General features: G+C 41.9%; 1 protein-coding gene across 18 annotated transcripts in view; it reads left to right on the top strand.

The window, feature by feature from the left end:
* The window catches only part of Kcnma1 (potassium calcium-activated channel subfamily M alpha 1), a 691,955-nt gene that overhangs the window by 602,463 nt on the left and 72,093 nt on the right, over window positions 1-17,399 (top strand). For all 18 annotated transcript variants that reach the window (XM_076931239.1, XM_076931244.1, XM_076931240.1 and 15 more), the window contains 2 exons: window positions 9,051-9,174; window positions 15,524-15,748. In XM_076931239.1, coding sequence (XP_076787354.1) covers window positions 9,051-9,174; window positions 15,524-15,748 — 349 coding nt within the window. The remainder of the gene's footprint in view (window positions 1-9,050; window positions 9,175-15,523; window positions 15,749-17,399) is intronic.

Genomic DNA, 17,399 nt, shown 5'->3' with positions numbered 1-17,399 from the left:
TATAGCTCAGTCAGAGGTTTTTAACTTGAAGCCTCACAGACCCCATTGATGAAAGCTGTTTAGAAAGTTAGGAAAGCAAGTCAACCTGCCCTGTGATGAACAGTTAAAGCAGATCAATGTGTAGCTGAACATACCCCTCCTGCCTTCAACACACACATACACACACACACACACACACACACACACACACACACACACACACACAGGGAATCTGTAGCTGAATCCCCTTCAGATTGTCTACTGCTCTGTATAAGGCTTTGTGTTCTCTGGCTCTTCCTTAGATGATGAGAATCCATACCTGGGCTCTCACATGTGTTCACAAATGGAGTTCTGGAAAGGCTGTGTGCCTTAGGTAACTGTTTACATCCCAGGTTAATTCTCATTCCACAAATTTTCCATGAGGACGTACTCGATTTAAAGTGTTGTGGGAAGCCTTTGAGCTTGGTGGGGTAGAGGGGAATCTAGTCTTCAAAATGAGACAACCAAGCCCATGCCACACAATCGAGTAAGACGAGTTTATAGCGTCTGTGAACATGGAAGTACTGCTGTCCCTCAGTATGGCCAATGGTTGATTTGTGAAAGATGAAGGCGGTCTAGTTTGCCATCACTCATAGGAGACTCTCTCCTGATGTTACTCTCTCCTCTGGTTCATGGTTGCCTGGGCATTATTTCCAGAGTACTGTGCATGTAAACTCACTGATAACCATAGCTCTGTGAGCAAGTATAGCTTTCTATATGACATATATCTCAGTATATGTCAGATGAAGAAATTGGGACATAGGAAAAAGTGATGGTGCTTAGACCACTGTACATGGCTTAGTATGGCTGCAGTGATGGGTCCATGGAGTCATATCACAAGCGTTGAAAATGTGTGTGTATTCTAGTCTCCCAATCATGGAGGATCTTGCCTGTTGTAGGCATCTGGAAACTCTTGCAGGTTTTTGAGGAAGAGGCTCTCTAAGTTAGGCGTGGGAAGATCATTGGTAATTTTATAAGGGTGGCCTTGTAGTCCCCTATCAGGGCCTTTCTGTGACCATGAATGTAAAGATGTGTAAGAAGGATCCCACCCAAACCCTACCCTCTGTTAGAGTTTTCTGGGTATCAAGGGATTCAGAGTTTGCTCTTGAACTGTGTATCAGGCCTGGATTAGACAATGTTCCTAAGAAGGTCACATGGCATTTCTAATATCAGTCCTGAGATCTGAAACAAGGCAGAGAAGCACAGACATGAGGATTTGTGTGTGCTATATGTCAGGTAGGCAATTTATACAAAGAGATAGCTCGCACCCAGGCTAACACAGAAAATTGATGATGCCCAAAACAGAGGCATTGGGCACTTTGAGGAGCACTTCATGTCATGAGACACAGGAAGCATTAGACCTCAGTTTGCTGAGAGGAAAGGGAATCTGATGGGAAGGAACACATTATCCTCTTGGGCGCTGACTGATCATTAGGTGAAATGAACTCATCTACTCGTTAAATCACATCCCTTCTCCTTTGACTCATACCCTTTCATGGGGACCTTTTGTTAGATTTTCTCACATCAGACCCTGACACAGTGACAGATTCTAATAATAGGAAATGGTAGAATGGCCTGGAGCCCACTCAGGGTTGGGGACAGAATGCCACCCTCCCAATTTTTCCACTGGGCAGAAAAAGAAGGAAGGCAGGGACAGGTTAGCTAAATAAATTCTTTCCCTAATGCACAAACTAACAACATGTGACAGTCCCCCATGGGATCAGAGAAGGAAAAAAATCATGGGTGTCATGACTCCAAGGTTTGGATGGACTTGACACAGGAATCAGAACAAGTTACTGGTCAGCAGAAGGTCATTATTCTGTCCTGTCACTTCAGAGGTTATAGAACCAAGGACCATCCGTGTACATTCTCCTGAGCCATTTCCTCAGGGTAACAGTGGTAACTTCCATTTTTCTCTGAAGATGACGCTTACTAAGTGATGCTGTATTAGGTGGAAAGGGGAAACACCAATGCAATCAGAACCAGAGAGCCTGAGAGGGTCCCAGGTTTTCCCAGTGTGGCTGAAGTCCAGTGTGAAAGTTCTGTGATTGTCCATCTGGCAGAAGACAGTGGCTGAGTCCTAGAAAAGCCACATTTCAGAGGCAATGATGGTGGTCAAGGAGTTAGATGCAGAGGTGACAGATTCTGGCAGTTGTCAGACTACACAAATCAGGATCCTAGCAACAGAACTGAAAATGTTATTTACCAAGAGCTAAAAGGTACCCAGGAATGGTGGCTAGAACCCTCTTCTCACTAGAACCCAAACCATGAGCGAAACTTGAAGTGATAGGCTCCATCTTTCAGAAGTATTCATATTTCACACTGGAGTTCTAAGTTCCTTTGTTAATAACATCTGTCTGGACCACTAAGCACATTATGCCTGATACCTCCCTGCTATGCGGCTAGGGCAGCTGGCTCCAGGCAAACTCCAGGCAGCCTTGATTGTTTAAAGGCATACTTTATAGTCTCTTCCTACCATGGTGTCTTTCTTAATGGCATATATTCTGTGTTAACTCACTGTCTCTATGTGAGGATGATAAGAAAAGCCCAGAACAAGTTATCATAAGATAACAAAAGAGGCAGGCTCTTTCTAGGCATAGACTCTGGAATGCATGCTGGGTGTAGTGGTGCTCACAGAGCAGAACACTTTGAATAGTTCTTGTAAGTCAGGCTGCTTATGGAGCATCCACTGTGTCTTCTGCCAGGTGCTGAAAATGCATGGGGGAGGGGGGAATGCAAGATCCTCACCCTGTAAAAGTTCAGCATCTAATGAGGCAGACACAAATCCTTTTCTCTGAATGGATAACACTCACACCTCTGTAAGGGAAAAATCACAGAAGTTTCTGAAGCTGAGACCAAACATTTGAAGCAGAAGATGAAGTCTAAGAAACACCCAGCAGTTCCCACAAACGTTCTGTAGGGGAAGCATCTGCCATCTAGATGGAAGGGTTGTGGGGGGCACTTTGTTCACATTTCACCCTGAAGCCCATTTCTGGGAGCTCACTGCAGGATGGGGTTGGCCTCTATCTTTGAGGGATGCTTGTGGTGACGGAAAAGGCCCTACCATGTGACAGAACCTTAGGTCCTAAAAGGTTAAGCAGGGAGAAGGGTAGAATTCTGAAACTATGTAGCAACTTTCTTCTTTCAGGAATTTCTTGGGTTCCATTGTGTTTTAATGTGAGTTTCTGAAGTCCAGTGTTAAACTCAAAGCCATTCATTGAACTGGGATGTGCTCTATTTGGCTGTAAGGGGAACGGAACACTTCTCTTTAAAATACAATTCTACTTCCTCACAGCAGGCTTGCCTAGCAAAGGGATTTGCGGTTCGCTTTAGGCTCTTGTCTTCAAGGCAAGCTTTTGGTGTTTCTGCTGTGGCAGGGCATTTAGTTCACTTCCTAAGATTAATTGATGGCAAGCGGCCCTCCTTGCTCTGCACACCCTCAAAAGAAAGATTTTTTTTATTCTCCTCTTGAAGTCAGGCATGCTTAATTTCTAGCTGTGGACATTGGAGGTAGGACTTGAGAGATGAGGAGCAGAGAGAGGAGAAAAAAAAAAAAAAGCCTAGCTCACTGGGGCCGCTGTTATACATAGTGGGCATTCCTAAACCAGCCTTCAGATCTTTGGCACATGACAAAGACTCACACAAGCCTTAATTGATTTTTGAGCCACTCCTTGGTGCATTGTCTTGACAAGGGGCTCGCGGGGTAATTTTCTACTGAGTATTCATGCAAGCCGTGCACTTAATACAAACCCTTGACGTTGTTTGCCCTCTCTTTACAGCTGAGGGCATTGTGACTTGGTTTGCAGGGGAGAGGGAACAAGACACAGCTGCCTCCTGGGGGGGGAGTTGCTGGGGGAGGGGGGACAAGCAGAACTGGCTTCTGGTCAGTCAAAGTCTTTCAAAGACTTATCCCTCTGCCCACTCACAACACCACTGGAGCTAGGCTGCCCCCGCCCACCCACTATTTCCCATCCACACATATGGGCCGTTAGTAAAATGGTCAAAGGACAAACTGGGGCGGGGGGAAGCATTTTAACATGATAACATTTATAACATTTCAACTTATGGGAACTCTTTGTCATGACAGTAGGAGAGCCAACAGAAGTAGACCTATATCTTTATGGTTGGCCTTCTCCACTTTGCCTTCTTCCACAGAGCCACCAAAGCAGGACTGGATTCTAAGCCAACTGTAAAGAACAGGAAGGTGGCAGTAACCACTTGGTAAAGACAGGTCTGCTGAGTTCTGCACTGTATGCGTGATGTGTCTTTCCTTATATACTCCTTAAGATGATTCTATTTTATAACGATTGTATTTAACACTCCCATTTTACAGATTGGGAAGCTGAGGCAGGGTACAGCTTGCCAAGAATGAGGCAAACCAAGGTTTGAAGACAGATTTGCCTCTGGGTTTAGAGTCCATAACCACGATGTGAATTGCTTTTGAGGAAATAGGTGGTTTCTTGCCTTTATTGGTATCAATCCTTGGGAAAACAATACTCTCATTTCAGTTGAGCAGACAGACTAGCTGGTGACTAGGTTTCATCTTTTCTCTGGGTTAGGCTGTCAACTGTATTGTACTTCAGTGCAGGTTACAGTTCAGTAAACATTCCACTCAAGAAAGCTCTGTAATCAACAGCAGGAAATTCCTTTCTCGAAGTTCTCATTATTACTTTGCAAGCCAGAGATGTTGGAATGCCTTGTTCAGATGTTTCCCATGATCCTCCTAGTCATGCATTGCAACCTGCCTGGTTCCTCCTGGTTTCCCTGGCCCACAGCAGTGTTGACTGGTATGCTAAACTATGTGGGGCTCTTTTCTAGAAGGACAGTTTGGAAAATCCCTGATTTAAGAGGTGGAAATCCCTGGAGACACCCACCCCCTCTCTTTCCACCTGTGCCAGGGGTCTCTGGCAGACATAAGCTAGTGATGGACACTCGAAATTGCTACAGGAACTGACATGGTAAAGAAATCCATCATGGCTGGCCCAAAGTAATCACATAGTCTGATGTTGCTGGGAAAAATCACATTCCGAGGACTACCAGCCCCTCACAGCAGAATCTGGTGAACATGGCCTTTAATGGACTTGTAAATCCATCAGCCTTCAGTGCTCCTCACCCCACCCTCCAACAACCTTTCTTGACCTATCCACTACCTTCTAGCCTTTCGCAGCCTGGCACTGAGCCAATTCTTTCCAAATCCTCTTAGCTGCTTCTCTCCCCAAAGAGGACCCACTGCTTCAAACCTGAAAGTCCTCTAGGCCCACCAACATTTGTAGTTAAGTTACTCCCCACGATAGTGTTAGATCTTATACCTTGTTTTTTTTTTTTTTAAACTCATTTTCAATATTCTATTTTATATAGCACTTTTCATTTGGGAAACACAGTGCTGGGTCTACCTGATTTCATGCATTAGTCTGTTGTTTGTATGAGCCCATTGACTCATCCTTTATTGACTGCCAGTGCATATCTAAGCAGCTCTTGTACCAACTGCTCTGAGGCTTCTGTGCCTTAGGTCAAGTAACAGGATATGGAACATCTCCAGTCATCTCTATTGGGAATCATTTTGTGACTACTTAGACCTCACTCCTTTGAGAGGATTCTAATAGCTGCTGCTAGAACATCACTAAAATACTTACCTTTCATAGCTTGCCAGTTATTCCTATGGCCCTCCTCTCAACAGATCAACTGCTGCTATCTTTCCCATCAAACCTTCCCATAGCCCCCAGCAATGGAGAATAAGCATGTTCTTTCTCGAATCCTTCACATTGTCCTGCACACGATAGCTATTTGTTACAGCACACACATGCTGATGTGCCATGATCGTTAACCTATATTTTCTTTTTTCTGCTACATGTGAACCTCTATTTGACATCACTACATCTTCTTTTCCTGGCTAAGAACATGGGTCTCATGCTTATTGATAACTTTACTGATGAAAGAAACCAAAGTTGGAGGTTCAGGTACCACCTCTGGTCTGCAAAGTAAATATCTGTGTTCAGGGAGATTTTTCGTGTTTCTCAGGTCAGACCCTTCTGGAAAAGTCCTAGATGATGTATTTTTAAATCATCCAGGCCAGACTCAGAGACCTATGTGGAAGATGGAGTATGTTTGAGCACAAACCACAACTCCAATCCCTAGAGTCATACATCGCTGCTTTCCCTGAACTCCAACCTTAGTTAGTTTATAATTAACATTCGCTGTCACATTTTCCCCTCCTAATGATGGACAGTTGACCACCCATCTTTCTTGTAGGCCACTCTCACCATGACATACCTTCTAGGAAGAACCAAATATTCCTAACCAAAACATATCACTTCTCTCCCAGGGCATGTATTTTTTAAAATGAATTTCTTCCAGTCTGCTGTATCTTCAGCTTGGCTGGTAACATGTGAATTTAGTCCTAGATAGCTTTTAAGAATGGAATTCCCTGGAAACAGGCACCTGGCCCTTAGAAGCTAAGATAACATCTTTCCAACCAATGAATAAGGACAAGAGAATTTGAACTTGACTCTTCTTCATGGCAGGTCTAAGATTCTCTTGTACCCCAAAACATGTTCTTCAAGGTTTGAAAGAGTGTCCTCTCTCAAGCTCCCTCTCTAAAGTAGCTTTGTCCACCTACCTATGACAGATGTTGGATAGCTACAGAACTCTTAAAGACTTCTCAAAGTTGAAAAAGAAAAGTCCTCATTTACTAAAGGGTGTGTGTGTGTGTGTGTGTATGTGTGTGTTATATGGATATGTGTGTAAATGTTGGGGGTTGGTCACCTATGCATGTTCATACGAAGGAGAAAGCTTGAGGTCATGTATCTTTTTTTATTACTGTCTACTTTAATTTTTGATGCAGTTCCACCAGGAACCTCACCAACTAGGCTGTGTTGGCTGGCCAGTTAGCTTCCTGGATCCACCTGTCTTCTCTTGCCATTTCTTGGGATATGGTCATGAGCCATGTTTTTGTAGGCGCTGGGAATCTGAAGTTAGGTCCTTATGTTTGTACATCAAGGGCTTTACCCACTGAACAACACTGCCTTTGACCCCAAACCATCTAATTATGCTTTCATTGTGTACTGCAACCAGGTCAAATCAGCAACTGCCTTTTAGTTGATTTTAATTAATAATTGTCCCCCTTTTTAGCATTCAAATTTTTATTTATTTTTTTGTATGTGAGGGAAAGCTATGGGTGTATCTATATTATCTGGGGGTTGGAACACAAATGCCATTGTGTGTGTGTGTGTGTGTGTGTGTGTGTACAACTAGAGAGTCAGTTCTCTCTATACTGCTTACATGGCTTCTAGGGATCACACTCAAATGTCAAATGCTTGCACGGAAAGCACCTTTGCCCACTGATCCATCTCAGTGACCCTGATTTCAGCACATTTGGATTTATCTTTATATGTGAGAGGTTTCCTGGTAGTTTACAGCCCCTCAAGACCTGTCAACAACCGGGCTACTGAGATGCTACTCTGAATTGGGTTGTCCTGCTTCTTTAAAGATCAGCTATGACAGTTTCTGCAGTAATCTAGCATGCCCCTTGAAGATGACACCACAGGATCGCATCACATGGTATTCATCATTTGCTGTGACCTCAAAGCAAATTGCGGAGAATAAAAACATGCAGTGAGTTTCCTGTCTTCTCCGTGTGTGGAAGGCATAATAGACAGGTCATGCTATGTATCCAAAAGCTTAATTCTGTAGAGAGATTGCTGCCATACTCTCTATAGTCAGAGCAAAGAGATGAGAAATATCAGGTATTTCTCAGGAAGAAACATTAATACATAAATAAAGATTATCCTTTAAATGTCTGAAATAGATCATTTTGAAGGTAATATCACTTCACTATACAATATTGAAATTTAAATCTATTTCTTTTTTTTTTTTTTTTTTTTTGTCTTTGGTTGACAGTTTGCTTAAGGAAGTTTATTTTGGTGCAGGATAAGTCTGCCTGGGATAATAACTTAATTGTACATGATCAGTGTTCAGTGTTCAGTGTTGTAGATGCTGACAAGGGCTTCCCACATACTCACATGCTGACTGTATCAGAGATAGAGCTGCAGACAATGACTGCAAGTTGGTCTGTAAGGCTTGTTTCTTATACTGTGGACATAATAGAGCTACCTGATTTTATTGTTATTCCTCCAGTTGTCAGTTAGACCCTGCCATCCCACCGGAAGGAAGACTTCTATGCAGCCATGCTTCCAGAAGCAGCGGGTGTAGCCCTGAGAATTTCAGACAAGTTTATTAAGATGCATCTGAGCTGGAGGCTCTCATCCAAGGAATGCCATGTTGGGAAATGAAGGTGGAGATGAGGGGCCGTCATTGGACAGTTAAGCACAAATACAGTTGTCAAGGCGAGGAGAGAGGGTGTTGTTTAGTATTGAAATCATGTAATCCAGATGTGGGCATTTGGTAGTCAATCTGCTCTGAAGTGACACGCTGCTGAATCTTTAAAGGGCTTCAGCCGGGGAGAGCAAAATCTGATTGGGCAAATTGCTAAAATATTTAAAGTGCAGCCTGTTAAAGCTTTTACTGCGAAGAGCATCACGTCAGAAGTTGTAGTCAGAAAGAACGAGTAATTGGCTTTCCATCCTGATGCCAGTCAGCCAGCATGAGGCTCTGTTCCTATTCCTTCCTCTTCATTGCCAATGCTAATAGCAACCCTTTGGGGCACGTGCATGTGTGTGTGTGCATGAGTGTGGTGTGTATGCTGGGGAAACTGAATAGCTGGTAAAATGAGACAACAAGGAATGAGATAGTCATAAGAAAGGAAGCTGAACCCACAAAATGGCATGAAGCCCATTTGCAAAATGGGCAGGGAAAAAGGCAGAATTACTACCTGACAAAGTCAAGTGCCCTTCCAGAGGGGTACATGGTTTGGACAGCTGCCTTTCAAGGGACACTCTCTGCAGGAGAGAAGATGGCCATTGGTGACAACCACTTTCTCAGCATCTGTCATCTTTTCTGAGATGTGACTCTGGGGACCCTTCGCATTTATAATTTATTACGTTTTCCACTTAGGTTTTCCTGCCTTTTCTCCCCAGGCATGACCCCTTGTTAATTCCTGGCAATGATCAGATTGACAACATGGACTCCAATGTGAAAAAGTACGACTCCACTGGAATGTTTCACTGGTGTGCACCCAAGGAGATTGAGAAAGTCATCTTGGTGAGTGAAGGACCATGGTGTAGACGTCTGTCTCCTTTGCCCGGCATGAGGAATTTGCTCAGAGTGAAGATTTTCCTAACTGAACAGTAGAGAATACTATCACTTTGCACTAGATATTTTTGAAGACTAAAAGTCTGACCAGATACTGAAGCAGCGAGATTTCTGACCAGAACATGAGTTTAGAGCTGAATTTATTTTCTCCAGAGAGCAGAACTTCCAATCTCTGCATTTTTTATCAGGAAAATAGTGGTGATTATGGACTGTGGCAAGGTATCATGGGAGATAGGATACAGATCATTCCTGATCCTCATATGGCTCTGGGGCCAGAGCCTGATCCTGCCATCTGGTAGTTGCAAGGCCTTAGGCCAGTTCTTAAACACTGCATTTTAATTATCTCATCTGTAAGACGATAGGATGAGAATGACCCCAACTTATATAAGATTGTGGTGCAAATCTCACCCCTAACTCCTCAGAGGCACTTTTCTCTTACTTGCTGTTCCTATGGTGATTTTTTGTAAATACCATGAAGAAATAGGAATATTGCCTGAATTGTTATCTGTTATAATTTTGTTTCATTTTGTTTTGTTATGTGTTTGTATTCATGGGCTTGCACTACAATATCCAGCCTTTTCTTTTTAATCAAACTCTGGAATCAAACTCTGGTCCTCATACTTATAATTATACTTGATTAAGTAAAGCACTTCTCCAGACTTCCAGTAGTGTTTCTTCCCCTAACATGTTTTCAGTGCTTCTTAACCCATGATGCAGACAGGCGAGTTCATTTGCTGAGGGTGGCATTGCAAGTCCATTGTCTTGATACAGCTCAGATGGTTGCTTCAAGGAAGGCTTTAGGGATGCCTCTAGAAATAGCAGGTTTCCCTGCTCTGGTGCAGAAAAATTAGCCCAGACAAGGATCCATTCCACTGTCAGCCTTTGTCCTGTTAACAGCTTTAGGAGTTTGTGCCTACACTGGCATCCCTAGAGTTTATTGTCTTGCTAATCCATGAAAAGTGGGTTAAGAGTCAGGAAGGCCAGCCAGACTGGGCTCATCTCCCTGGTGCCTCTAATCCCCACATGGCTGCAGGCCTTCTCCACTTTCAGGTAGGAAAAACCTATCATTTTCTATTTCAGGGCCACTCTTCCTTTAGCAAGGACTTTTCCAGATCCTCAGAGTGGTTCTGTATGCTAATTCATTCATTTTCCCCACTATGTTTTAAATAGTGTGTGTGTGTGTGTGTGTGTGTGTGTGTGTGTGTGTGTGTGATCAAATTAATTATAAGTGAACATTGTGAGCCAATACAGCGTTGTGCTGGAAGCTATCTCAAATTAGTGAAAACTGCAGACACAGAGTCAAAATGCTCAGCCAACAGCCACTATGTGATTTGCCAGGAGGGGAGATAGATGGTTCTAACCAAGTAGATGCTCTGTGATTGGTCACTAGTGGCTTGGTCACATCCTTGGTGTTGGTCATCTGAACATTCTGCATAGAGCATGCTAACTGACATGTGATCAATATCCCCTTTTAGAAGAAAGGAATTTAGGAATATAAGTTCATCTGTAAAAACATCAGTTAAGGAAACACTGATAGCAAACACAATATGGGTTAGGTACTGTTCTTGTTCTGAGACATGATGCACATTGTATTCTAGTGGGGCAAAGGGAAGCCCAGTGGGGTGGTGAATGAGTCCATGAGAATAATTTAGATATGAATAAAGAACAGGATCTTGGGAAGGACAGAGTCTAGAGGTACTACTGAGGCAATAGGATTAAAGGAGACCACTTTGTAGTAATGAGTAGATGGAATTTTTATTCAATGGGCAGAGGAGAAGAATGGAGGTGTGGAGGCAGAAATGTGGAAGCATCTGTGGAAGATGCTTATGGAATCGATTTATTCACTGAGTACTTTGGATGATTTGGAAATAGAAGAAACAGTGCTCTAATTGAAAAGGAGATATAAAATTGAACCATGAAACAATCTTTTTGATGCTAAGTGGTATGAGATACAAAGTCGTCTTCAGATCCATGGAATAAACACCAGTCTAAGTTTAAAATAGCCAGGGAGTTCCATCAAGTACAAATAGTTTCTGCTTAGGAGGGGCTGAAGCCTGCACACAGAAACTCCTAAAGGGGTTTTCTTTTGGGTCTTAAGCATGGAAAAGTCAGGCTCTCCAAGTTTGAGGTGCAGGACTGGAACTTTACACACTTCTCTAGGGGATATAGCTCTGGCATCTTTGAGAACTGGTATTTGCCCCACGTCTAAGCTCTCAAGGTTAGCTTCCATGCCTGGACCATTCTGCCAACTGGTACCTAATTAATTTTTGCATCCTTTGATTTCCAGCTTCTATCCATCACCCCTTTTGTACTCCTCTGTTGAGGGGAACTATCTTCTTAGGTGACTAAGCCATTGAAAATATTCAGGAGCCCCAATCATAGCACCCCAGAGGGCTTACCTCTTTATTTCTGGCTCCAGCCACTTGAACTTCTGGGCTTCCCAAGTAACCAACTTCAGATCTTCCCCACAAAGCAGCAAAAAGTGATGGGAGCTCTTGGGGAACCTCTTGGGTCACCTTTTTTTTAATTGGATATTTTATTTACATTTCAGATGCCATCCCCTTTCCCCATTTCCCCTCCCTAGAAAACCCCTATCCCATGCCCCCTTTTCCTTTTTGTTTTTATACAATTTTTAAAAATGTTAATCGAAGGCTTTATAAGTTTCATAATGCTCAATCAGAAGTGTAACCCAATATCCAACCTAGATATATAAACTATCTTTGACTGGTGGAGACATGTGAACATCTGCCTCCATGCCCCACCCCTTCTCTCCCTCATCACCTAGCTTCTCCTCTCCTTCATCTTCTCTTCTCCTTACTCCATCTCTTCCTCTCGGTACTCCTTCCCCCTTAGCTCCTCCTTTATATCACCCTTCCTGTTATGGTTTTTAGTTTATTGTTAGGATGTTTTCTATATTTTATTTAGAAATAGCGGAGAGGAGTTAACAGACAACAGTCCAGATTGCCTTACATGGATAGTTGGTTTTCAAAACATCAGAAGTCCATAGAATTGACGTTACAAACATTTCTATATTAATGTTCATTTTGATTAGAGACCTGTCTGCTCCTGACAGCTTCCTGTCTTGGATTCTAAGAAGAAATTGAGCATCCTTGGAGTTACTCCAGTTGTGGGGAGACAGCCACTAGGCAAGAATTGCCTCTTTCCATCTACAGACAAATTACTGTCCAGAAAAGGACACACTTGCAGAATAATCGACTGATTATATCTGCCTAGACAGAGTAATCAGCCCTTAATAATTCTGCATCACTAAGGTCTGTCAGATGATTCTGGGCCAGAAGGCTAAAGATTTGATGCTCTAAAGTTCAGTAGTATAGGGACTGTCCAGGTGTTCAGTGGTCTCTATAAATTTGCTAAGTTTTAGAAGCTATGCTTAGTGCTTCCCATAATTTCAGTTAACTCAGTCATTCTGGATTTCTGACAGGGTTGAAGGCCTATAGTCTCATAGCCAATCCTGGCTATTTACTTTGAGAGAAAAGATCTGAGTGGATGGTTTTCAGATAACATTCATTCTAAAGCCAAGAAAAAAGCCAGGTTCAAAACTAAGTGTTTTAGTTAGGAGAGATGACAGAGTTTCTGGTTAGTTAACAAAATGATGGACTGGGCTTTAGGACTATCTTGGGTCACCTTTTATGACATGTTTCTTATAGCTTGTGTCGCAGGCTTCCTTAGACTCTGGGACACCAGCAATGATGATAGCTACTGCTTTATTCTAATGACCAGGAAATGAAAGCTAGCTTCTCCTCCTCCTGGGGATTGCTGTAATAACCCTGACATTGTTGTGAATTGCAATATTGGCATTTAAGTAATCAATACACTGTTCAGTGCTAGGGATTAAATCAAGCAGAGGTTGGTATGTTCAGTGGACATTAATATGCCTCCCCCAAAGCATTGTAAGCCCCATGGGACCTTCGAGCATGTGGTAAGGAACAGGAAAGATGGCAGGCAGAGTGAAAGTGTTGACTAGAGGAGAAACAAAGAACCACCACCACCCTGACCTCATCTTGTTGTCCTTTTCAACTGTATCATAAGCAAAGGGTCAACAATGGGCAGATAGCCATTTGCATTTTCTGGGTAATAGGGGTCCTCCCCTACACGAGAGTATTCCTTTCTTTGTCATCTTCATGGATACAGGTCTGAGGCTGGGGAAAGACATCGGCCTGTGTCTTTAATGATTGACTTCTAGACCCTTGTTATGACTATTTGTGGGTTTTTATATGAGACAAGCCCTTCAGAAAATAATTCAGGAAACTCTAAAGTCTGAACATGGGGTCAGCATGCTTTTTCTGTAGAAGGTCATATTCAGTGATTTAAGTCTCACAGGCCATATGATCTCTGTCTCAACTGACAACTCTTGTTTTCCATGAAAGCAACCATGGAAAATACATAAATATTATGAGTTGGCTGTGTCCCAATAAAACTTTATTGGAATGTGAATTTTATATGATTGTCATTCATAGTGACACTTCTAATGTTGATTTACTTTTTAGTCATTGTGAATTTTAAAAACTAGTTTTATTTCAGTAAAACTAGTGGATGTATAGAAGCTTGTAGTTTTCTATCATCAGATTGAGGCTACAGACCACAGCAGCAAGACTATGGTTTCAGATCTCACACTCTATGTACTGAGACAGTGCTGGGTATGCCACCTCACTGAAACATCTAAAGAGAGAACCCCAAATTTCAGCTGAGACCAACCAATGAATAGGAGCATTTAATCATCATATTAGCAAAAGGGCCTAAAGGGATCTCATTTTATTATTCTTTCCTTCCTTCCTTCCTTCCTTCCTTCCTTCCTTCCTTCCTTCCTTCCTATCTTCCTTCCTTCCTTCCTTCCTTCCTTCCTTCCTTCCTTCCTTCCTTCCTTCCTATCTTCCTTCTTTCCTTCCTTTCTATCTTCCTTCCTTCTTCTTTTTTCCTTCTTTCTTTTTCTTTCCTCTTTCTGCCTTCCTTCCTTTCTTTAATTTGTTTTCATTTTATCATCTATTCTTTTCTTTCTTTCTTCTTTCTCTTTGTGTTTGCTGTTTTGTTTTTTGAGAGTAGATTTTTCTGTGTAATGCTTGGTGTCCTGGAACTTACTCTTTAGATGAGGATGGCCTCCAACTCAGAGATCCATCTGCCTCTGCCTCCCTAGTGCTGGGATTAAATGGTTTATCACCCATTTCATGGACGCTAAGACTTCTTTTCTTTCCACAAACCTAAATATCCCCCTTTTTTTTGTCTTTGTTCTCATAAAGATTCCTATCCCCTGTCTTCTGCTCACAGGTCTACATGGTGCATCCTTCTTAAACCTATTGTTCTAGAAGGTAGTAGTGTGTGAATATACGCTTATAGGAATGTATGACATAATTAAAGTATATGCCCTGCCTTACCAGTATTTTACACATTCTTTAATGATGAATAGAATCAAGAAGGACAAAGCAGAGTGATTTTTCTGCATGTATGCTTGCTGTATGCACTAAATGTCTTTAGAAATATTTATATGTTCTGTAACATGCTGGACATGGAGTTTTAAACCAGCTTTTGACTTCCTTAAAAAAATGGTGTTATACAGCAGCCCATATGGCAACCTGAGGTTTACCTTTCTATTTGGCACCCACTTTCCCGAGTGTACTTTTATCCATTAGAACAGGTGCCTTGTGCAATTTTATATATGATATTGAAGAATTACTTCTTTTCTATTATTCTGAACTAAATTAAACATTTTGTTTTACTACAGTACAAATAATAGCCGTATTGGGTACCTTTGTGGTATTATAACAAAAATGTCTGAGATAGCTAGCTCACAAAGATAAAAGGTAGCTCACAGTTTAAGAAGTTTAGGTCTAATGCTGGGCTACCCCAATTGCCTAGTGTCTGGTGACATGGTGGATGATCATAGAGTGTAGAAGCAAATATGAGCAGAGAGAAAGGAGATAGGTGTGTCCATGTTTGCTCTTTTCATACTGATTGTCTTTGGAGAAGACATGGAGTCAAGGAGTCATGTGAAAACTCCCTGGCAGTTGCACATAATCTGCCCCACACCTTCAATAATCTAAGGAACTCAACTAGGCTTCAACTAAACAAAGCTCCACCATAAAATAATGCCACCCTGGAGACAAAAACTTTAACCACAATGGGTCCTTGGGGGAACAATTTTTAGACAACACCTAAATCATAGCAGTGGTATACAGTAAGTGGTTAATGACTGTTTTGTCCTCTGTATAAGTGATGCTTTCTCCCCTTATACCAATGTTGTGAGCACTTCTTTCTGATATTTTTTTACCCTTCTCTGTTACAGACTCGCAGCGAAGCTGCCATGACGGTCCTGAGTGGCCATGTTGTAGTCTGCATCTTTGGGGATGTCAGCTCAGCCCTCATTGGCCTCCGGAACCTGGTGATGCCGCTTCGTGCTAGCAACTTTCACTATCATGAGCTCAAACACATTGTGTTTGTGGGCTCCATTGAGTACCTCAAGCGGGAGTGGGAAACACTGCACAACTTCCCCAAAGTGTCCATATTGCCTGTAAGTCAAGTCACACTATTTGATGTCCAGTTCTCCATCTTTGCATTCACAAGGAAGTCCCAAGTGACTGTAATTGTTGAAGCTTTGATCATGTCTCTGCTCCTTTATGTGGCTACAGGCCTGAGGACGTAGCAGTCCTTCCCCTGTGCACTGCTAAGGAAGTAAAACCCTGGAAGGCCTTATTAAAATAATTTGCAGCCAAGTGAAGCCCCTTGTCAAGGGTGACGTTAAGCTACCTTCACATGCATTAACTAATGTACCACTGTCTAAACTCTTTACTGGGTGAAATTTAGAATGTTGCCCTATTTTGGTATACACACCAAGAATTCACTCTTTAAATTATTGTTGGCATTTTAATTTGACATGGCTAATACTTAGAGAAACACAGATCCCTCCTATCTTCCACCTGATATTGACCAAAAAAATTAAATAAATAAAGAGCAGATTTATCTCTACTGTATGGAATTCCATATCTCCTCTCTGGCCAGTCTCTATTCGTTCTTTGTCTAGAAACCCAGGCATGTTTTCCATGGCTTTGTGTGTTTGTGTACACATGTAAAAACATGTACATATAGGTGCTTATTGATTATAAAGATCACTAGAACACCAATCTATAGAAGGTAATTTGGAACTCCATAATTTAGTGTGAAGAAAAGGGATGAGTGATTTAAAAGTCAAATGGCTAGCAACTTTCTAATTATAATATATTCTCCACAAAATTTCAGACTTACAGAATATTAATCCTTTTCAAAGTTTTATGTGGTTGTCTATGTCAGAAATCCAGGAAAATATTACCCATCCTTCAACTATTTTTATTATCAAATCATACCTAAAATCAAGGGATATGCAGCCCCTTAGCTGTCAAGAGGTCTGTTTTCTCCTTTTTAATCAGCTTGCAGAACAGCAGAAAGGCAGCCACAAGAGCCAAGCAATATAATATAGTAAAGGGTATATAAGGGGCTATCTACAGCCACCACCCGTTTGTACACTATGTATCTCCCATAATGCCTGGTCTAACAACGTCTCCTCAATGAAAAAAAAAAAAAAAAAAAAAAAAAAAAAAAAAGACAAGATCCTTTTTGGATAAAGGACCAAACCGTGACTGCTTTAATGTATACATGTGGTTAAAGATGATCACCTGTTACAAGTCACTCATTAAACAAGCATATCTGTATATCTGTTGCTAAATTCAGGAATATGACCAATCAATTTGATTATACCTTTCTGTGGTTATCACTATCTTATATGTGCTATTCCACGTGACCCCTTTACCTCTGAAGGTATCTTAGCAAAAAGTGAACTAATTTGCTAGGTGCACAGGTAGATGTTTAGGTAGGAAGGGCTTGTAGCATGACCTTTGGTATTTGTGTGTGTGTGTGTGTGTGTGTGTGTGTGTTTCCTTCTGTGTGACCCCATTCACATTTCCTCACCTGCCTCTGCAAGTCAGAATCACTCTTATATTTGTAGAGCCTTTATAAACCCCCTCAAATTTAGCACACTTAAGCACAGCGGGTTTGTACATTATAAGCCTTAACCCTTGTTGTCATTGTTTAAACTGTGTCATTCACATAAGGACATCTGAGAGAAACAAAAGCTTTCTTGTATGACTTTGGTACTCCTTGTGGCTTGAAATCTTATGCCTACCACTGGC

Source organism: Arvicanthis niloticus, chromosome 3 (assembly GCF_011762505.2).
Source record: "Arvicanthis niloticus isolate mArvNil1 chromosome 3, mArvNil1.pat.X, whole genome shotgun sequence".
Taxonomy (NCBI): Eukaryota; Metazoa; Chordata; class Mammalia; order Rodentia; family Muridae; genus Arvicanthis; species Arvicanthis niloticus.
This window is presented reverse-complemented; position numbering and strand designations above follow the sequence as displayed.